Source organism: Misgurnus anguillicaudatus, chromosome 22, assembly GCF_027580225.2.
Source record: "Misgurnus anguillicaudatus chromosome 22, ASM2758022v2, whole genome shotgun sequence".
NCBI lineage: Eukaryota > Metazoa > Chordata > Actinopteri > Cypriniformes > Cobitidae > Misgurnus > Misgurnus anguillicaudatus.
Genome location: NC_073358.2, coordinates 30,094,514 through 30,117,249, shown reverse-complemented (window position 1 = coordinate 30,117,249; position 22,736 = coordinate 30,094,514). Strand labels below are relative to the sequence as shown.

General features: G+C 36.5%; 1 protein-coding gene across 3 annotated transcripts in view; it reads left to right on the top strand.

Moving 5' to 3' along the window:
- lamc3 (laminin, gamma 3) overlaps positions 1-20,361 on the top strand; it is a 99,908-nt gene extending 79,547 nt beyond the window's left edge. For all 3 annotated transcript variants that reach the window (XM_055199618.2, XM_055199616.2, XM_055199617.2), the window contains 16 exons: positions 2,953-3,141; positions 3,237-3,488; positions 3,840-3,993; positions 4,132-4,274; positions 5,452-5,630; positions 8,729-8,921; positions 9,102-9,346; positions 9,428-9,504; positions 10,883-11,017; positions 11,316-11,562; positions 12,057-12,200; positions 13,829-13,931; positions 15,228-15,430; positions 17,129-17,272; positions 17,626-17,725; positions 19,712-20,361. In XM_055199618.2, the coding sequence (XP_055055593.2) occupies positions 2,953-3,141; positions 3,237-3,488; positions 3,840-3,993; positions 4,132-4,274; positions 5,452-5,630; positions 8,729-8,921; positions 9,102-9,346; positions 9,428-9,504; positions 10,883-11,017; positions 11,316-11,562; positions 12,057-12,200; positions 13,829-13,931; positions 15,228-15,430; positions 17,129-17,272; positions 17,626-17,725; positions 19,712-19,959 (2,756 nt within the window). In that variant the 3' untranslated portion in view covers positions 19,960-20,361. The remainder of the gene's footprint in view (positions 1-2,952; positions 3,142-3,236; positions 3,489-3,839; positions 3,994-4,131; positions 4,275-5,451; positions 5,631-8,728; positions 8,922-9,101; positions 9,347-9,427; positions 9,505-10,882; positions 11,018-11,315; positions 11,563-12,056; positions 12,201-13,828; positions 13,932-15,227; positions 15,431-17,128; positions 17,273-17,625; positions 17,726-19,711) is intronic.
- The last annotated feature ends 2,375 nt before the right edge of the window (positions 20,362-22,736 follow it).

Sequence of the window (22,736 nt, the reverse complement as noted above, 5' to 3'; positions counted from 1 at the left end):
CGCTAAATGCCACCTTTGTAAAAAATGAGATAAGGATATTGAAAGAATACTCTCGGCACGTATTTTCAGTATTTTTTTATTAATCTGCCCTTAAAAAACATGTACTTCCAAATTGGGCAGAACTCCCATTAATCATGCCCCTCCTATAACTGTCAGTCTACTGCAAGTTTATCAAATACCTTCATTTTAAAAATGCTTAATCCCAGCCTCAGGCATTCAGAAATATGGCTTTGTTGGCAAAATCCTTTAAAAGCCACAGCAATGTCGGAGCCGATGATGCAGTGGGCAGCGCTTCGACATGTATTTCTTTCGCACTTTCTGTGACCCGAGTTCGATTCCCGGCTGGTGGTCATTTGCAGGTCCCATACCCCTCTCTCCTCCCTGTACTTTCCTGTCATCTCTTACTCACTGTCAAATAAAGGCAAAATGGCAAAAAAGCCACATAGATTTTTTATCAATGTCCTCTAAATCCACAGAAGATAAATTGGAAGAAGGACGGCACACTAAACGACCGTAGATCACATTCAAACTTGAATCCCTTGTGAGTAACCTGCATACAACCCGAATGTGGCAGTCACATGGATCACAGTGCCCCTTAATGTCTGGTTTCTGACTTTCATTATTTTCAATGTTTTTAGAAGTGCTTTTTTGGAGTGAAAGACAGACAATTGTTAAATACCAATGAAATGACTAAAGTGACATTGTTAAAATAATGCATTTCAATAACCTTTTAATTGCCATTAAAGTGAAATTACTAGACCAAAACATAAGAGTGATGAAAAATGCTAATTTACAAGAAAATATGTCAGATGCACTTAGAGGGTTTTGCATCTGAAGTCTTCATCGTTATTTTCTAACAAATCAAGAGGACCTATCAATTAAATGAGTTTTTACCACTGAATTAGAAAGAAGCAGTACATTTTGAAAGACCTTTTAGACTGTCTTTGTTCACTGCATAGATGTTTTGATGCATTCTCTCTTTCTCTCTCTCTTTCTCTCATTCTCTTTCTCTCTCTCCTATAAACATAACCCTTACACAAACAAATCGGTTGACATTATTGGATTTACAGCAGTAAAGTAAGCCTGTTTATGAGCATTATGAAGCATTTGGACTAATATAGTTTGGTCAACTTCAGTGTCAACGCAAATCAGTTTTTGACCTTTTTCCTCTATATTTGCAAAGACTTTTTTTAAAGATTTGGCCCTCACATGTAGTCAAACCTGTACACAAACTGTCTCTCATTCTTTGTCTCACACACCCTCCCTGTCTTTATATACTGTTTGTAATGGTCTATTGCCATCTGCTGTTTTAAGTAGGTAGAGCATTTTCTGAATTCATCTTTATTATTGAAGGGTGTAAGTGTGTGCAGTCAAGCCTCTATGATATTGGTTGCATTATAAAATTACACTTCAGTATATTAAACCTTATATTAAAGTACTATAGTATATTAAACAGCATAATGTTGTGTGTGTCTGTGTGCTTCCTTGTTTACCTGGTGTAGATATTTCCATGTGTTGTTTATCTCTGTGAATACTGTCAGGACAGCAGTTGCATGTGGGCAGAATCTAAATAGAGCCCTGTGTTTTCCCAGTGGCAAATTTCAGGCTGTTTTTTAAGCGAAATGTCGAGCTGCATGTATGCACAGATGAGCTGATACATGAAAGGTTGTACCTTGGGCATTCTGGTTCACCACAGAAACACATCTGAGTTTGTTTGCTTTTTAGAAACTCATATTAAATTCATAACGCTCTTCCATTACTAGATATTTTATTATTTTGGGGCATCGATCTGTTAAAATACTTAGAATAAGAAATTATGATCCACACTCACACAAACATTCTTCTTTTTGCGTTTAATTTTACATTTATTATTGGGAAAAGACACACTGTTTCCCTCTCTCTGTGTGTGGGCGTGTTTGTGTGTGAGGTTAAATAAATTTGATGATTGTTTTAGATTATGTGCCTTTCTATGTGGTCCCAAATTCATTTCCTGTATGCTGTGAAACCCAGGCTTAAGTCTCATAATCTAATTATGAGATTAGGAGCAACAAACATTCACTTTATCCATTATTTCACTATGATTTTAATCTTTGAAATGGCCTTACTCGGTTATTGTTAAATATATAAAGAATATATTTTTACAGAATGTTCATTTTGTAGGATGATTTTTTGCAAAAAACTGTAAATCACAAAAATGATATTAGCTGGGTTTTCACAGGCAGGGTCACATAGGTATTAAGATATGAAGAGCTCAATGCAAAAGCCGGAAAACGTAACCTTTGTCAAAAATGAGATAATGATATTGCTTATAATGATTGCTTGCCATTTTATATATACAGCGGGGAAAATAAATATTTGACACATCAGCATTTTTATCAGTAGGGGGATTTCTAAGTGGGCTATTGACAAAAAATTTTCACCAAGCCAAATATTGAATTCATACAAAAAATCCAAACATTTAAGTATACAAGTTGAGTCATAATAAAGTGAAATGCTTTGAAACTTCTTTGTTCTCATTGGTAGTCCCTCCCGAAAATCGCTCATAATTTGCATAAGTTAAACATTTCTTAACTTTGTCGCACGACTGGACACGCCCCGTCCAGTCGCAAACGGTCATTGTCGCTCATGTCGCCAATCTTCCATTGAAATCAATGAGATTGCGTCGCTCTGCTACAGCTAGCCGCTGCTAGTCTCAGAGGAATGTAATTTAATTACAGAAATTAGTTACTAACTAAAAACTATTACACCCAACTATATATCTGCTAGTAACAGATATATTTGTTTGGTGTTCGGTAACTAGCCAGTATATTAACATTTTGAGATGACTTTAGAAAAGTACAAAATTCACAGTGCATGGGATAGAATATTTATGATTAGGTATCAGCTGATAAAACACACAGGTTGATATCTAGTATACTCTTATTTTGTCTAATTGTGTATATTTTATTTTAGGTGTGTGTGATTGCACAGATTTCACCACTGGCCTCTATTGTGAGCGTTGTCAGGATGGTTACTATGGCAACGCATTGACTGGCAGCCCAGGCGACTGCTCACCTTGTCCTTGCCCAGATCGTACCACCTGCGCCCAGGTGCCAGGCACAGGGGACGTTGTTTGTACCAACTGCCCAACAAGCCAGAGAGGTCAGTTGCAGACATTTTTTTGACATCTACATGCTTCTGAAACACAAAAACTTGAATTAAATATATTCTGTTAATGAATTTGAATATTGTCTCAGGTGTAAGGTGTGAACTGTGTGAGGATGGTTTCTATGGCAACCCTCTGGGCTGGGGTGGTGAAGTTATGCCTTGTGAGAGGTGCACGTGTAATGGAAATGTGGATCTCAACGCAGTGGGTGTGTGTGATCACGTGACTGGACGCTGTCTGAAATGCCTTGGACATACAGCTGGAGACCATTGTGAAAAATGCAGATCTGGTTACTATGGTAACGCTTTGGCTGGTCAAGTCAGCCCAGAGCAAAAGTGCAAACGTGAGTGTAATGTATGAGATGAAAAAGCACAAAATTTACTTTTTACTTTACACAGATACAGATTGTAGATATACAGTTGAAGTTTACATACACATCTGATCAACATCTGTTACGTCAACACAAAAACAATCGTTGGTCATCCAGGTAACATTGCACAGTATAAAGAACAAAGCATCAAGGATTGTGTGTTGTGTGCTATCTGTTAATGTCTTTTATGTGAAATAGATTATTCAGGGAACTACTAAATTAAAAAAGTCAAATTGTTAATTCCTATTTTTATTATGTGCACTTAAAATTCCAATATGTATCCACAGCATTGTATACGTATTTTTTGTTTTTTCTATTTCTCAGCTTGTGCCTGTAATGTAGCGGGAACATCAGGTCCTTTCAATGACTGCCACCCAGAAACAGGCAATTGTGTTTGCCAGAGTCATGTGACAGGAAGGGACTGCGGACAATGTGAAGCTGGCTACTTTAATCTTCAACTAGGCTTTGGCTGTGAAATGTAAGATATGGGTCTGTCTGCCTTTCTGTTTATCTGTCTGTTTATCTATCAGTCTGTTTATTTTTATTAACTTCAGGTACAGTACAATGGTTACATTTTTAACAAAATATAATGCTCTGTTCTTTTCTCATTTTTTAGGTGTAACTGCAATCCTATTGGCTCCTCCTCTTCAGCATGTCATCCAGTCACAGGCCAGTGCATGTGTCGACCAGGTGTGGAGGGGACGTCATGTGATGCTTGTCGAACCGGCTTCTTTGGTTTTTCCTCAAGAGGCTGCAGAGGTACCAACACGCAGAAAACGTCAAAGTACTACGAGAGCATATCAAATTTAGGCTTCTCCGTATGTTTTCTCGAATCGCTCTTGCGGTACTTGGATGTCATGATGTCAAAGAAGCCCAATGATTTTCAAAACCTGTCTGAAATTCACCACCCACTTCAATATATATAATTTTTTCCCATAGACTGTACAAAGTATGGACTTAATGTCCGTGACGTCACCCGTAGGTTTGTGAAGAGCTTTTTTGAAGCCAATAGTTGGCGGGGCTTGCTGTCACCATCTTAGCGTTGCGTCACCACGCATACACACACATTCATGTTTGTATTTAAGAAACATTTACATGTGTATATATCAGTGGCGCCTGGTGACTTCTTTTTTTGAAGCTCATGATGCGAAGTTCGTCACAACATGTATGTAGCTTGTCATGTGTGTGGTTCGTCATTTCAAAATATGTGTTCTGCGCTTTGAGAGATCGTGTGTGCATCACGTGTCATGCCAAAATAAGTGCCTGCTGCCTTGAACTTGAACTTGAAAGGAGACGCTCGCGTGTCAGTGTCTCATGTGTAATCAGAATTTACTGTTAAGGGAGTGTGTTGCGTGTATTTAGGGAACGCGAGCGTCTCTTTTATCATTGACGCGTCTCCAGCAGGCACTTATTTTGACAAAACACGTGATGCACACAGGATCTCTCCACACGCATGACACATATTTTGGAAAAGGGAACCCCACACCTGACAATCCGAACACTTATTATGAATTAGCGCATCCTCGTAAGTGCAGTCATGAGCCGCCACTGGTATATATATTTATTATATTTTTATTCTATATTATATATAATTTTATTTTAAATACATATAAATAAAACAATTCTGAAATGTATACATGTATTTGTGTGTGTGTTTAAACATACATAATAATTACACGCAGCACACACACACATATATATTATGCAAAAATTAACTCTTATTTTGTTTGCGATTAATCGCAATTAATCTTTGCCCAGCACTACATTTATTTATACCAAAACAACTTTAGAAGTAATATAACTTAATCTTACTCAATTAAAAATACATAATTTTGTATGTTTTGTCCAACACGTCATTAATTACTTATCTTCAGTTTTAGAAAGTCATTGTCTGTTTATCATTTTGCCCACCTCTAATGTAATTATCTGTCTTTAGCGTGTAATTGTGACCCCATGGGCTCGACCTCCATGCAGTGCCATGACAATGGGACGTGTTCTTGTCGCCAGGGGTTTGTTGGATACAAGTGTGACAAGTGTGAATTAAACTTCTACCAGAACCGTCTGACTCACCAATGTGAAGAGTGTCCAGTGTGCTACAGTCTAGTCAGAGACCAGGTCAGTGCGTGTGCGTGTGCGCGTGTGTGTGTGTGTGCGTGCGTGCGTGCGTGTGTGTGTGTGTGTGTGTGCGAGAGAGAGCCCTCAAACACAGCTTCTGCTCTGTTTCCATTGTATGTCTATTTGTTTGTGTGATTGTGTATGGAAACAAGACTTTAATCACAAAAATCACCTCTCCAATGTGTGCAATAAACATTCGATAACCTTCCTGTAGTTTTATGATACCTATTAGTTGCTTAACATTCCCTCTTCAACCTCTGGATCGGTCTGTAGGGCTCATATACTGAGCATTGAGGGTTTATCATTAGCTTCCAACTGCACTTCCCCCTTTTTTACATGCAAACAAAAATATTGAGCTGTTTAGGTTTTGTTCTTTATTGAACAAGGTATGATGCCGTTTGGGGCTGCAGATGGTATGTGAGCACAAAGGGCCATCTGTTGTCCAAACCATGAGATCTAAATATTTACAGTACACAAAACTTGAGCTATTGACAAATGTTTTGGAAACAAAAAGAATTTAGACGTTGTGGGCCCATTGTTTTGCTCTGTGTCTCCTGATAAGTTTGAGATTTATAAGCTTTCTGTCATATATGGAATATCCTTATATAATGCTACATTATACCTATTATACCTACTTTTAAAAACCCTTCCACTTCCAGTATACAAGCAAAACTCAGACGCGGACTTCATTCCCAATTGCTGTTACTTAAATATAAGAAATGTGATCTGTTTATGTAATGGCTGCCAGGGAAATTAAAATGTTTATAATCACTTTTATCTCAAGCATTTACTAAACTCTTTTAGTTAAATGCCTTCCAATGTCAGGACTGCGAGTTGTTCATAATGACCATGAATGGGTGGTAATGGCTCTAAACTCTAGTGCAAATCTGAAGGGTTTAAAGGTAATGGGTGTGATGAGTCTTTTAATAAAAATGTCTGGGGCTAGTATGTGGGTTTTTAAGGAAGTTAGAATCTTAAAATGTGCTCTTAAAATAAATTAGATTTGTGATTTAATGTGAAATAAAAAAGTGATTTTAAACCACCGTTTGCCATCGCAAATAAGATAATAAGGAGGATAAATCATTTGGGGGCCAGAATTGAACCTGTGTGAACACTAGTAACTAGGGGAGATGAGACACTTAATCCACGAGACGAGACGAGATTGGGTTAACGAGACGAGACAAGATTTATAATATATTTTATTATAAAATAAATGAATGAGAAACTGAAATCACATTATTTTCCACTATTCTAAAACTGTCCCTAACAATTATTTGCTAATTGATAATGAAGTTATTAGATTTTTTTGTAATAAAAATAAACCCAAGTGAGCAATAACCTTTAAAATTACATAACAATGATGAAGAAATAAAAATTGTTTCAAATAAAGTATCGAAACAAGTAAACGCATTACAGTAATATGTAGCCTTTGTAATTAACTCTTTCCCTGCCAGCATTTTTCATGATTTTCACAAAAGTTTAATGCCTTCCAGAAAATGCTCCATTTTAAATATATAAACATACAATATATGAATTAAAACAAAATCTGCTTTCAAACAAAAAAATCAGTTTCATCCTACCTTCATGTGTTCTGTTTTTATCACCTCTCAAATATGTAAGCAAACTTTTGAGCAAAAAGCTGAGATAATTAAATTTTTGTGAAGGACTTTTGATAGAGATCAGATGCAGAGCGATCTTTAAAACATACACAGACATACAGCTGTTTGCCCTAGGGCAATACTTCCGGTTAATATGAGTTGCGGAATAGCGCCACCTGGTGGATAATAGCGGTATTGCAGATTGACGAGATAACTAGTCAATGGCGGGGAGTTAAAAACAGCCTTATGTATTATAACAAATGCCTGCAGGGGGTGCTAACGTACCCGCTTCTGTTACGTTCATGTAGATGCTTACTTTTAGCCAAACAACGTTTAAATCCATTTAAATCTTTAATATGTGTCCAATTCTTTACAATAAAAATGATACAGCCACTGTTATTCTTGAGTAAGAAGATGCTGAGATAAAATCATGTAAAGTCGAAATGAGGGTTTAATCTGCTAAAACGCTTCACATATGACACCGATCAACAGATAAACACAACGCCTCTCAGACGAACATCATTGGAAACCCACATAAAAAAAACACATGCAATAGAAGATAGAATATAATGCATGCACATTGCACTAGAAAAGGTTTAGCCAGAAACTTAAAGGAAAACATCACCACTTAGTTTGCAGCACTTCAACTACGGGTACAGTAATATTGATGGAAGTTTGAGCGAGAGGGGGAATGATCAGGAGTGATGATGTTACTGCACACCGAGGTCGAAGTGTTGCAAACTAAGTCCTCTTCCACCATACATTATAGTTCTCATTTTTTATCTGTTTAAAAATCGCCATGTTTTTTTTTTTTAAACCATACTTACTCGTGTAACTACTCATGTAACAGTCTTTAAATAGAGAAAACATTTGTTTGGTGGCTTCTAAATTTATCCCTGTTTGGATCCTAAGGAATGAATCGGGCTAGGCTAAATGCTAACACATTCACGACACGCTGTACAAAGATTAAGTGCACGCATTGAATAAAGATATGTATGTATTAATTTGTCTAAGTTGAGTAATATAGTAAAATATTGAAAAACATTGGTGTTTTCCTTTAACTTTATACTGAAATTAGGACAGTGGCCGTTTCTCAAACGGAAAGCTGGAGCCTCCGGAGGTCGCATATGCAGGCTGATTACAGTTAACTGAGCATTACATTCGCAAGTCATGAATATATTACAACAATTTATGATTAACTAAATTTGATAGTAAACTTTATAATTGTTAATTTTCTGTAATAAGACTTTGCAGTCTACAAATGCGACCTCCAAAGGATGCAGCCTTTTGTTTGAGAAACGGCCAGTTAATTTAGCCATACATATTCGTTGCACGAGATCTCATCACACCCCTAATAGTAACACTAGTTTTTTTAAAAAAAAGCATTGTTATTTTATGTCTAAAAGGAGTGTTTCGATGTGCTTTTAACATGCCAATCTGATAATTAATTATTCTTCCTCAAATGTGCTTAAAACATTTTTCACATTATTATGTGAACAGGCCGGTAAACTGAAAGACAGACTGCAGGAGTTGGAGACACTTCTCTCCAGCTATGACTGCAACAAACACATTCGCCAGTATAAGGGGCGACAGTCACCCAGACACCAGCATAACAGTCTGGACAATCACATTCAGAAGGACCAGGATGAAGACTACCTGCCCAATGCCCTGGAAGACCTTCTTGCTATTCAAGGTAAAAAGCCCATATGAATTAAAAAAAGCATTTAAGCAGAGGCGCATTTGGGCACCCTTTTCTAGCAGAGTCAAGGAGACAAAGCAAATTTGTGTCTTGCTTTACTTGTGTTCACCTGTCATAAGACTGACAGTTACTTTGTTGAAGAAAAGTAATCTCTGATGTTCCTCCTTTGTGCAGAGGCTCGCGAGGCCTTCATCAAGCAGTTCTCACAGCTGGAAACATCTGCTCAGACCTTACAGCTGCAGCTGCGCAACATCGCAGCGGCGCTGAACTGCAACCTCACAGCGGGCGTTGAGGAATCAACAGAGGAAAAAGAAACTTCAAGGAGGGAACATGAGTGCCGGGAGCTTGTTGACACGCTGTCGGCTGTTCTTAATATGCAAGAACAACTTCAAACGATGACTAATGACCTTAACAGCATGGTAACTCTGCAAAAATCAGAGATATGAATGTTTAACCCATCTGAGGAGAGAACATGTTTTAATGGTAAAATATTTTCCTAGGTCATCCCTACTGTCATCCCAAAAAAGCCAAATGAATGGAACGCCATAGTGAATGAATCTGAGATGCTGGTTAAAAGGTTTGGAAAAGGATTTCTAAACATATCTGACTCAACCTTGGTGACTTCTGGTTATAAATACAGTATACTGTATATACATCAAACCAATATACACTCACCTAAAGGATTATTAGGAACACCCGTTCAATTTCTTATTAATGCAATTATCTAAACAACCAATCACATGGCAGTTGCTTCAATGCATTTAGGGGTGTGGTCCTGGTCAAGGCAATCTCCTAAACTTCAAACTGAATGTCAGAATGGAAAAGAAAGGTGATTTAAGCAATTTTGAGCATGGCATGGTTGTTTGTGCCAGACGGGCCAGTCAGTTACTGGGATTTTCACGCACAACCATTTCTAGGGTTTACAAAGAATGATGTGAAAAGGGGAAAACATCCAGCATGTGGCAGTCCTGTGGGCGAAAATGCCTTGTTGATGCTTGAGGTCAGAGGAGAATGGACCGACTGTTTCAAGCTGATAGAAGAGCAACTTTGACTAAAATAACCACTCGTTACAACGGAGGTATGCAGCAAAGCATTTGTGAAGCCACAACACGCACAACCTTGAGGCGGATGGGCTACAACCACAGAAGACCCCACCAGGTACCACTCATCTCCACTACAAATAGGAAAAAGAGGCTACAATTTTCACAAGCTCACCAAAATTGGACAGTTAAAGACTGGAAAAATGTTGCCTAGTCTGATGAGTCTCGATTTCTTTTGAGACATTCAGATGGTAGAGTCAGAATTTGGCGTAAACAGAATGAGAACATGGATCCATCATGCCTTGATACCACTGTGCAGGCCGGTGGTGGTGCTGTTATGGTGTGGGGGATGTTTTCTTGGCCCCTTAGTGCCAATTGGGCATCGTTTAAATGCCACGGCCTACCTGAGCATTGTTTCTGACCATGTCCATCCCTTTATGACCACCATGTACCCATCCTCTGATGGCTATTTCTTGAACATGACAATGAGTTCACTGTACTAAAATGGCCCCCACAGTCACCAGATCTCAACCCAATAGAGCATCTTTGGGATGTAGTGGAACGGGAGCTTCGTCCCCTGGATGTGCATCCCACAAATCTCCATCAACTGCAAAATGCTATCCTATCTATATGGTCCAACATTTCTAAAGAATAGACCTTGTTGAGTCAATGCCACATAGAATTAAAGCAGTTCTGAAGGCAAAAGGGGGTCAAACACAGTATTAGTATGGTGTTACTAATAAGCCTTTAGGTGAGTGTACATGTATGTAGATAAGTGCCCTAAAGAATAAAATGTATGCAAGTAAATTGGATTTGTGTATCTTTCATATGTTTGACACTGATTCACGTAAAAATGTTTGCTCAGATTTCCGTAATGATGGTTTATGTACTGATTTGTTTTGTCTGACTCAACAGTCATATAGACATGGCAGCTCATATAGAACAGACTGCAAAAGATGCCTTCAAAACGGCTAACAACGCCTATTCTCAACTCATCGGTCTGCTAGAAGACAACTCTACACAATCTCATATACAACATCTCACAGTCAAGTAAGTTATACTCTGTCTGTCTTGTCTTTCTATGCACATTTGTGACCCTTTTTATGAAATCCAGGCTAAAGTTTCAATCGAATAATTAGATAAAGATTCCATTCAATAATTATAATTTGAATCTTTCAGTTGGTAAATATTAAAGATAAGGTTATATGTTCACAAAATACTCTTTACATTATTGGATGATTTTATGTAGAAAACAATAAAAAACTAGTTTTGGGCATGTATTGACCCTTCATAACCCTTATATTTGAACATCACTCTTTATTTTCTGTCCCTATTTTCTTTTTGAAAGGCTGGAGGAGATGCAACAGTTGAAGGAGAATTTGACTTTAGAGGTTAATGAGACTCAAGCGACACAGCTGTCACTTCAAAAGCAGAACTCGGAGATTGCTGCTCTTTTACAGAACATCAGCACATCAATATCACAACTGCACAGGACGGATGTCAATTTCACCTTCACGGGAGAGAAGACCAACATAACATCACAAATATTCAATCAAACAAATGTCACAATGACTCAGGATCCAAAACTCTCTCAGGTTTGTCCATGTGACCAAATTGGAAGCCTTGGGTTTATTATTGTTGCTTTAATACAGTAATTATTGAGAACCAATTGAAATCTTATTGTGCATGCAGAATTGATTCACCGGAATGGAACAATGCTAGTGGTTTGTTGTTGTTTGGATTGAAAAGGCCTTTAGGCATTGTTGTTGCCTGCAAGATATAATCCCTGAGCAATACAACGTTACTATGCAACAAACATAACAATCGGGCACTGCTGTGCTGTAGTAATAATAATAGCAACAGAAGCATAGTGAAAAGGCTATAGCTGTGATGTATTTTGAAACCAATCCGCATCAAGCTCCAGAACTGTCTATTTTACGGTATCCCATGATAAACACTAACACTCATAAACAAGCTTTCATAAACCGTGTTATGTGGTCTAATTGTGTTTATTGTGAGTGACAGCCACAGTCCGAGTATGAAACTGCATTCAGAAAACAATTATAAACCAAACTGATCTGCATTTCAGAGCGAGGACCTGATGAACAGAACAGCAGAGTTGGACGTGACAGTCCAGACTGAAGAGCATCTGGTTAACAAGACTAGAGAGGAAATTCAGGCTCTTGTGGATAGTGCAGAAGAACACCTGAAAACTGTTCAGAAGCTTGAGCAGGTGAGTCTGACACACCAATCAAAAGGTACAAGGTTTTTGGACACATACTGTATGATGGTAGTCCATGACATGTGTGACCCTGTCTGTTAAATCCATAATATAATTATTTGATTTCATGAACTGATTTCACTTTAAAAGTAATATTTTCACAAAATGTTCTTTAGATTATGTATGGTCCCCTGTTTGGAGTGCATGTTGTCCCTGTGTCAGCATGGGTTTTTTCAGGGTACTCTGGTATCATCCCACATTCTAATGACATGCAGGATCGGCGGTCGTCAGGTTTTGGACATAAACTGACGTTATTTGTTTCAGTGTGCTCTGTACTGTCTGCTAAATAAGTCAGTGCAACTTTGGACTCAGCCAGCAGCAATGTGAGCCAACAGTGTGCACTACTTTGTTGGCATCGGTTTGGTGTGTCCCTATCTTTTATGCCAAATCGTCCTTCCATAACTTGTGTACTGTATGGATTACCTTGTGTGTTGATTAACCACCAGTTCTTACCATGAATATAGCCCTGGATGCTGGAATGCGATTAAGTAATAAAAATCAAACAAACATTATGTATTATGATTTTATTTAAATAAAGACTTAAAGGGACACTCCACTTTATTGAAAATATGCTCATTTTTCAGCTCCCCTAGAGTTAAACATTTGATTTTTACCGTTTTGGAATCCATTCAGCTGATCTCCGGGTCTGCCGCTAGCACTTTTAGCATAGCTTAGCACAATCCATTGAATCTGATTAGACCATTAGCATCGCGCTAAGAGTTTCTATATATTTCCTATTGAAAACTTGTATCTTCTGTAGCCGTAACATGGCTGCAGGAGGTGCAATGATATTACGCAGCAGCCGAAAGTAGTCCCCTTGGTAACTTTCAATAGCAGGGGACTATTTTCCGGCACTGCGTAATATCATTGGGCCTCCTGCTGCCATGTTACGGCAGCAAAGTCCTTGATTATTACGCCAGAATGAGAGTATAGTTCCTAAACATATCTGCTTAGAAAATCGCAACTTTTAATTTTCCGTCGGTCTTAGTACACGATGCAACAACACAGAAGAGTCAAGTATTAAATAGGAAAATATCGAAACTCTTTGGTTATTTTTTGCGTGATGCTAATGGTCTAATCAGATTCAATAAATTACGCTAAGATATGCTAAAAGTGGTACCGCCAGACCTGGAGATCAGCTAAATGGATTCCAAAAATGTTTAACTCTAGAGGAGCTGGAAAATGATTCTCAAATAAAAAGTGGAGTGTCCCTTTAAGGTGGGTTTTTATAAGCAGGGTCACATTTATTAAATTACATTGGATTAACTTGTACTACATCTTAAATTCCATATGTTATGTTATATATATGGTAATCCTTCAATACCATTTGTGTATATCCAAGTAGCATGATTTTACCATTTCACACCATATTGTAACGTGGTAACCAAACTTTGTGAGGGCATCAATTAGAAGTCTCTTCATCCTGTGAATAGTGGCACCTCCTGCCAGTCAGTCGGGTGGGAAATTGCATGAGGGGAAAACAATGGTGATGTTTTCTCAGCTCGAAGCAAATTCAAATGTGACAATTTCCTGCCAAAAGAACGTGTAATGAGACGCATGCTTTGTTGTTTTATCTGAAGCTGACGACTGTGGCTGAAGGATTTAAAGTGTCAGCCATCTCCTCTGTGGTGACAGGGAAAAATATTGAGGCGGAGATTCTGTCTCTGCAAAATGGTCTAGAAGGTAAGGTTTTCCCTTTACACTTAAAGCATCTAATGTTATTTTATGTTGTTATTAAAATATAACCATTCAGTCTGACAAAACTGACTTTATATAATCAGTTACATATGAAGAGTTTGGTTCCAAAACGCAATGAATCCATTTTGACAAATTTCGGTAAAAACGTGTTTTCTATACCAAGAAAGTGACAAGATGAAAACCACTATTTTCTGTTACAAACTTTCACATAGCATCTTTAGGTTATAAAAACATAAAAAATTCAAATCCATAACTTGATTTTCAAAAATTTATTATAAAAACGAATTCTTTTTTCCACCAAATGCAATAAATACAAAAAAGCATTTTTTATTTCAAAATGCTATAAATCTATAAAATCAATGTATAAATGTGCATTCATCTTTACCATTTTATATTTATTTAGTTGACTAGTGATATACAATGATTAAAAAATAAACATTAATGGCATCAACCAAAAAACTTAAGTTTCTTTGTTATATTAAGAACACTATCATTGCTGCGGTTGTACTTGACGTTGTCTCTTTACATTTTTTACAGCGATCAGCTGTAAAATGTTTTGGTCCTGCTCGATTTTCGTTGACTTTGAGTAAAATAATGTAAAGTTTTCATAAGATCCTCTGGGGTCAATGTTTTAGCATGAGAAGCTTGATGCTGTCGGGAGAACAAGCACCTGAGTGCCTCTCGCGGAAATTATTAGATGTTGATGGCGTTTCTTTCCCGTCACAGAAAACCATCACAGGTTTAGCAATGCAATTAAAGTATTATTTTGTTTTGTTTGTTGAACCCGAAGTACAAAGTAGATGAGGAAAACTAGGATTCTGTGTGTATTCAAAACGCCACCATTGTTTGTTTACATTGCGTGACTGGTGGGCTGTAATTTCAGGAATGGATTTATTGCGTTCTGTAAAAAAGGAGGAGTGGCGTTTATCGCATTTTGGGAAAAAAAGGAGAAAAGATGACTGAATAACACGGCGGATATTGGATTTTGCATAAAATTAAGAATTTACTTTTAACTACTGACCTGATATAATACTTTTCAAAAATGGCGTTTATCGCGTTTTGTGAACCAAACTCTTCATATATATAATGTCAGTTTTGAATGGTTGTATTTTCCAAAATTATATACATTAAACATTTAATCGCTTAATACTTCTGGCACTGAAGTATTAAGCGCAGTTTTTTGGATTGAAACAATGACTGAAGATTGTGTGCCAGTAGAAACAAAGATAAGGTGGAAATGTTATGTATATAATTATATGTATATAATGTCCTTTGCTGTAGACATTGAGCAAGACTGGCCTCGACTGCGCATCCTCAACAAAGAGTTTCTGAAGAGAGAGAAGGTGCTTAAGGAGAAGATCCTGGTGGATGTGAAGAAAAAAGTGAAGCAAGGAGAGAGGCTGACCAAAGGTGCAACCGAGAATGCTGTGGCTGCTAACAACACGGCTAAACTCGCTGAGGCGTCTGCAGCAACAGTGGCTAAAGTAGGCTAAACTAAAGTACAAATACAGAAACTACATGGACTTCCAACCTGATCTCACAGGAATTTGTACATATTTAACGAGCTGGCTAATTTATATAAACTTGTACGAAGTGAATCAAATTCCTATGACAAAAACATATGATTATTAGAAAACAAACAAACCCCCAAATTCAACGCCACAGGGGCCAGACCAAATCGTACAAATTATTACTTTGTAAAATACGTACAAATTGACATGAGAGTTAGATTCCTCATCCTCAAGTATTTCTGTGTCGAATGCACTTCGCCAGGGTTCTTACAAGTTTCAGAAAGTTTTTTTCGAACATGAAAGATTCATGCATAACAAGCTTTATTTCTTTTATGGGCAATTTCAGTGCATGAAGTACAGTGGAAGTCCTTATATGGGCACTTTAACCGGAATAGGGCACAAACACACCAACCAAGAGCTTACACGAAATCTATGTCAAAAAAGAAAATTTAAGCTTGTTGGAAACAATGGATAGTTTGTTTATCCGGGGTAGCAATGTAGTTGTGCGTGTGTGTTTGTATAACGCTTGATTTCGTTGAAATGGGGGCGGTCCCATTCAGGTCATGAGTCGCAGGTGGTAAGTAAAACTGTGTCTGTGTTTAATTGGCTATCTCCACGTAAGTGCATAGTGTAAAGGACACGTACATAGTGAATCCTTATATATCCACAGATAGTGGGATAATGTTTTGTGTGTGTTGCTTGCTCGTGACTTGCTCCGCCTGTGATACACTTCGAGGGGGTTGAGTTTATTTGGAAAGAATTGGTACACACTGCAAAAAATGACTTTCCTACTTAGTATTTTTGTTTTCAGTAAAAAATTACATCTTTTTACAAATTACATCATTACATCTAAGTCTAGTTTTTAGACAAAAATATAATATTTAAGTAAATTAGTGTTTAAAACAAGCAAAAAAATCTGCCAATGGAATGAAGAAATAAGTTTACTTTTTTCATAAACACTTAATTCAAGAAAATTTTTCTTATTCCATTGGCAGATTTTTATTTTATTTTTTAAACACAAATTTGCTAAAATTTTGTATTTTTTGTCTAAAAACTAGACTTATTTTCCTAGATAATTTTGCTCATTAAGAAAATACATCTTACACATTTTAAGAATTTTTAGATATTTTCACTGAAAACAAGCCAAAAATACTAAGTAAGAAAGTAATTTTTTGCAGTGCAGGTACACTCTCAGAAATAAAGGTACGAACGTTGTCACTGGGGCAGTATCCTTTCAAAAAGGTACACCCTCGTCCCCAAAAAGTACATATTGGTAGTTCAAAGATACATATTTGTACCTAAATGGTACACGTTTGGACCTTTTTAAAGGGTACTGCCCCAGTGACAGCTTTTGTACCTTTATTTTTGACTGTGTAATCTGTCTTTTACAAATCTAATAAAACTAAAGACTTTTTGGATATATGAAGTGTATGTAATGTAAACATTATTTGTTTTAAATAAGTAAAGAAAGAAGTGTTAAAATGTATAAAAATATCAGCAACTTTGGTTAATCACTTTGCAGTTATTGAATTCATGTATAATTGATATTTTTAAGCAAATTAAGTCCCCAAACTCTCAAAAAGCGAATAAATGTGGCATTGCCTTAGGGCACCTTGCCTGAAACAAATCTAAAACATGAGAATTAAAAGGCTTTTTGGTTATTCATGTCAGGAGGCCAAAGTGTCCTTCACACGGGGGAAGCGGACAAAACATGCATCTGCACAGCTGAGCTCAGGGCTGGATGTCACCCTTGAGCAGTTGACCGAGCTGGAAAGCCAAGCCGCAGGGAAGCTGGAAGCCGTGCTGGCCGAGGAGGTAAACGTTTGGCATTCAATTATAGTAGTATTGCCAGTCTTTGTGAAGTTGGATAGGATGCATGTGTTCCTCTGCTGTACATTTAGTGTCATTAGCACAGTGGTTCTTTATCCTGGTCTTGCAGGGACCCGAGTCACTACAAATATACTTTGTTATTTAACACACCTGTGTTATTTAAATCATCATCTCATTAGCAGATGAACTGAACCGTGAAACAAGGTAGATGTGCAGTACCACTGCTGTAGAAGGACTGAACTGTAAAAGTATAAAGTGTGATCAGGAAAGTCTAGATTAGGTGTCAGGGGATGGTGATTTTAAACTTCCATGGTGTTGATAATGTTATGTCTCCTCAGGACTTGCATTCTTCAGAGAGTGTCATAGGCAGCATGGAGACAGCCAGGGGTCAGCTGGAGTCATTTACAGAAATACTAGCTGAGCTCCTACAAAAACTGGGTAAATGTGCAACCCTTAATTCTATTCTATTCACTTGCAAAGTGACTAAATGGGTGATTCTCACAAAATTAGACTTATGAGGTGTCATGAAACATTTTGAAAAAAAAGTAAATGCAAAGTAAGAGAATCAAAATAAGAAGCATACAGTTACAAACATCTCTTCATGTACTATTTTGCACATAATTTCAAATAACATCATACAAACCTATTTTGTTGTTTTTTCCACATTTAAGGGGAAATTTTTTATTACCGGAACATGTCCATGACTGGATTTGGGTTCTTTGACATGGCAATATTTATAATAAAAAAATCTAAAAAACAAAACGCGTCAGTGCAAGTTATACTATAAACATTTACAGTAGAAACATGTGGTATTTGGTGAACATTGGTAAATGTAGAGACAATAATAAGGAATATAAATGTGTCCAAGAAAAATTTTCAATCATTGTTTAAGCCCTCAAGGAACAAACATTAAAAAAAAATAGTTGGAAGGGACATAATTGACTGTGACACTCAAGATGGCTACCAGGTAAGCAGTTCTTATTTTTTCTCTCTTGATAAAAGTTTACATTTTGTTTGTCATAGTACCGAGACAACTTTTTAGTTCTCTTACCGAAACATGAGTTTATCACGTTGCGGTAATGATACTTTTTGATAATGATAATCTAAAAAAATGTAAACAATTCTATAGGAAATATTTTTTTAATCCTCTAAAAATAATTGTTATAGTAAGTTCAGACTTTAATCTTACATGTGCAAAATAAAATTGGCTTCAAGGGCTTTTAAAAAGAACTGATGCTGGACACCTTCTAAGTCTGAATTTCGTGAGAATCACCCAAATGTATATTAATACATTTATTTATATTTTCATAATTGATGTATTTAAAGGTGCATCAGATGATTTTTCTCTGCAAACAAATCACATTGAAATGTGTCATCATGTCCTCATTCTTTCCACTTAATGTGCAAAAATTTAAATGGTGCCTCTGTCCATATTACTTTACTATTCTATAAAATGTTAGACAAATACATTTCTGTTCATACCGTCATAAAATATCTTTTGTTTTAGCAACCATAAAACCAATCTCTATTAATCATCACTATGTCTTTTTTATTATGTACAGACAGAGAATGATTGGATAGTTGATTGAATACATTAATGATTTATAGGAATACTTTACCCAAAAAAAGTTGTGTTATTTACCTTCATGTTGTCCTAAGCCCATATATAAAAACGTAAGTAATTTTTTTGCGATTTACGGTTATGAATATATAAATAAAAAAAGTTCCTAATAAAAAAGTTACATAGATTTGTACTACATAGGAATAGGTAACGTTTTTCCTGCGTTTTTGAAGCTATGATTGTTTAAGGTGCGCAATATAACATGTTTTCATGTTTCGTGTGAATAATGCTGTTTTTTTCCCACAATTGACTTATTTCTATAGTGCTGTTTTTTATTGTTCAAAAAACGGGCTGATGTCTTCCTTGTTCTATGAAGTCCCTCCATCAGAAATATGTATGGAGTTTTGACTGTGTAGCTTGTTTGTTGTTTTGTGATTCAACAGCAGCTTAGCTTAGCAGAGCCGTTTGTGCTTAGCAGGCGACTGACGTATTCCTGTGGGCGGAGTTTAGTCAGAAACTCTTATTTTGACGTCATTCAACCAGGAAGCAGAGGGCTGTTGTCCAAACCGACCGTTTGCTGTAGGCTTTAAAAGGGGAATTATATTAAAGAAATAAGAAAATACATCGCTTGGTATTGAACTTTGAGCTTTATAATTTTGCAGGTATTATTTATGCTCTAACAGCAACATTACACACTAACTAAAGTTTGAAATGGGATCAGGAAAAACGGGACGAGAGCATATTTTTTATATTAGTTTTATTTCTTTATAAGTTAATGTTGTTGTTAAATATGTTTTAAATGTATTTCTTCCAATAAGTTAATAATCTCATATTTGTACTCTCCTCTCTTTTATCATGAGCAGAAGATAAAGTGGCGCTAGAGAACTTTGACAACATCCTAAATGCGACAGCAGCCCGTCTTCATGTTCTCAAAGATGCTGTGGAGAGCCCGGCACTCACAGGAAAGATCCACAAACTTCACAATGCTGCACACAGTCAAGAGAAACAGCTTCAAAGTCTTGAAGAGAACCTGCGGGAGATTCGAGAAGAAAGAGACAGTCTGGCTGACATCGTCCAGAACTTGCCCAAATGCCCTCAAAGCGGGCACTGAGCTTGTGCGAGGGGGCAAAGGAAGAGGAATTATAGAGACTGTCTATTTCTATGAGGAATCCCTCACAAATGAATCTCTCTGTCAGAGAGATGTTGACTTAGATCAAGAGAAATAGTCACCTCATATAACAACAGAAGCTGAAGTGAAAAAGAGAAAAAACTTCTAAAATCCTCCATCTGCAGTCCTCATTTAACTCTGTATTGACTGGTACAAAGGAAGATTAAACATATAAGTGACGCATTAAATGCAAATCATTTACTTAACTATTCATTTGTTGTGAAGACTGAGTGTGTTTTTATACTGATTTATTTTTCAGCCTTACTGGTAAAAGTCAAAAAGCGTGCGCACTTTAAATGTATTAATATTCAAGAATAAACTGAGTGTCATTTTAATAGATAATCATATTAACCTTATGCTTGAATAATGATGATGTGCAGACTTATTATATTACAAATTGACTTAATATTACAAATAGTGTATTTGCAGGAATTTTACAATACTAAACAACACCAATTATCCTATTCACGATTTTACATTTTCTTTGGTGTGTTAGTGTGTATTAGTGCATGTTAACGATATGCAAAAGGAAACCCCAAAGTAAATGATGCACATAAATCTCTTTTCTTGGACAACAACAAACACATGCATTGTAGACAACAGTTTACTTCCTGGGATTGGTGATGTAGACAAGCCCGACATTATCATAATTCCTCCCGATTGGACTCACAGCCTGTAAATTAACTCCTTTTAGCAACCGAATGTTTCAAACATGGTAAGGAGCGTCACATTTCCGGCTGACGTAAGAGGTATTCAGGCCACTCACAATTATCTGTATGGGACACAGCGCTTTTCAAATCAATGAGTTTTGTACAAAATCTGGAGCTACAAAAATGTACGGTATGTGGAAAATAATGTGTTTTTTAACCATAAACCATGCAAACACATTTAATTATACCAAAAACACAAAATAATGTTTTTTAGCAATGAAATAGGTGACCTTTAAATGTTCAGTTCATGGGAGTTCTTGTAAAGATGTAGTCACTTTTTGGCCACTTGGGGGTGTTGTTAACACACAGTTTTTGAGATAATATCCCGAAACTTAGAATTTGTTTTTAAAATCTGTAAATCAAGACCAATTAAACAATTTGTTACCCCCTTTTTAAAAGATGTTTATCATACATTGTTTAACATTGTTTGCATCAGTGCATGTTGACATATTTTGACAGCATATTTAGTATCTATCATATTATTTAGTACATCATATTAAATATTTATTCTGTGCTTATTATCCATCTGTTCATTTATTATGGCCACAAAAGGATTATGTATTAGCTGCTTTCAGTGATAGTTTTTAATCTGTTATTTTAGGGAACACCTCACTTCAGAAACATGTTTACACTGCAGCTAACACATGTTTATTTCATTACAAATTCTCATTGATAACAACTTTCATATTGTATTTGGTAGAATATGGTTTGTAATGCAGACCAGTTTTGGTTTCAGATTATAGTTAGTGAAAGAACTAAACGTGATCTATTTTGACAAACAACCAAGTTAAAAAAAAGTGTATCATATGAAACTACAAAATGAGAACCATGCATGTTCCCATAGCTCAACTTAAGTATTGTGTTAGAAGCAGCACACAGGTTATGGGTTTGATTACCAAGAAACATACTCTAGAAAAAGGTTGAGTTGATTTCAACCCAGCATTTAGTCAAAAAGGGACAAACCCAACCCATTTGGTTGTAATTTAAAGGGATAGTTTCTAAAGATGAGAATTATGTCGTCATTTGTTCACTCTTATGTTGCTAAGCCTGTATTTTGTTCTGATGAACACAAAGGAAGATATTTTTCCTACTATGGAAGTAAATGGGGCCCGGCTCATGATCGGTTTGGTTACAAACATCCTCAAAATATCTTCATTTGTGTCCATCAGAACAAAGAAATTTATACAGGCGTGTAACAACATGAGAGTGCACAAATGATGACAATTTTTATTTTTGGGTGAACTATCCCTTTAACCTATGGGTTGTTTTAACAAACATAAACATTAGGTTAATATTAAAGGGGACATTTCACAAGACTTTTTAAGATTTCAAATAAATCTTTGGTCTCCCCGGAGTGCATATGTGAGGTTCTAGCTCAAAATACCATATAGATAATTTATTATTACATGTTAAAATTGCTACTTTGTAGGTGTGAGCAAAAATGGGGTGAAAAAAGTTTTTTTTAAGTGTCCTTTTAAATACAAATTAGTTGATCTCTGCACTAAATGGCTGTGCTGTGGTTGGATTAATTGCAGATTAAGGGGCGGTATTATCCCCTTCTGACATCACAAGAGGAGACAAATTTCAATTACCTATTTTTCACAAGCTCACGTAAGCTCAAAAGTTACTGTTGCTGCTTTTTTACATTTTCTAGGTTAATAGAAGCACTGTGGACCAGATTATAGCACTTATACATGAAAAAAATCAGATTTTCATGACATGTCCCCTTTAGGTTAACACTTAACACAACTGGGTTTGTCCCATTATGGCCCCATTGGGTTATAAATAACCCAGAATATTTTGCTGTACATACTGATAAAATGCATACCTTGAATCATAATGCACTGTAAGCTGCTTTGGACAAAGTGTCTGCCAGAAATGTCACTGTAAACTAGTGTTGTGGATATTAAAGATAAATATCTATGTAAGCAACCACTACCCATAATAAAGCCCACTAAACAATGCCATATATAAAAACAAATACAATAATTTATAATATAAATGATCAAG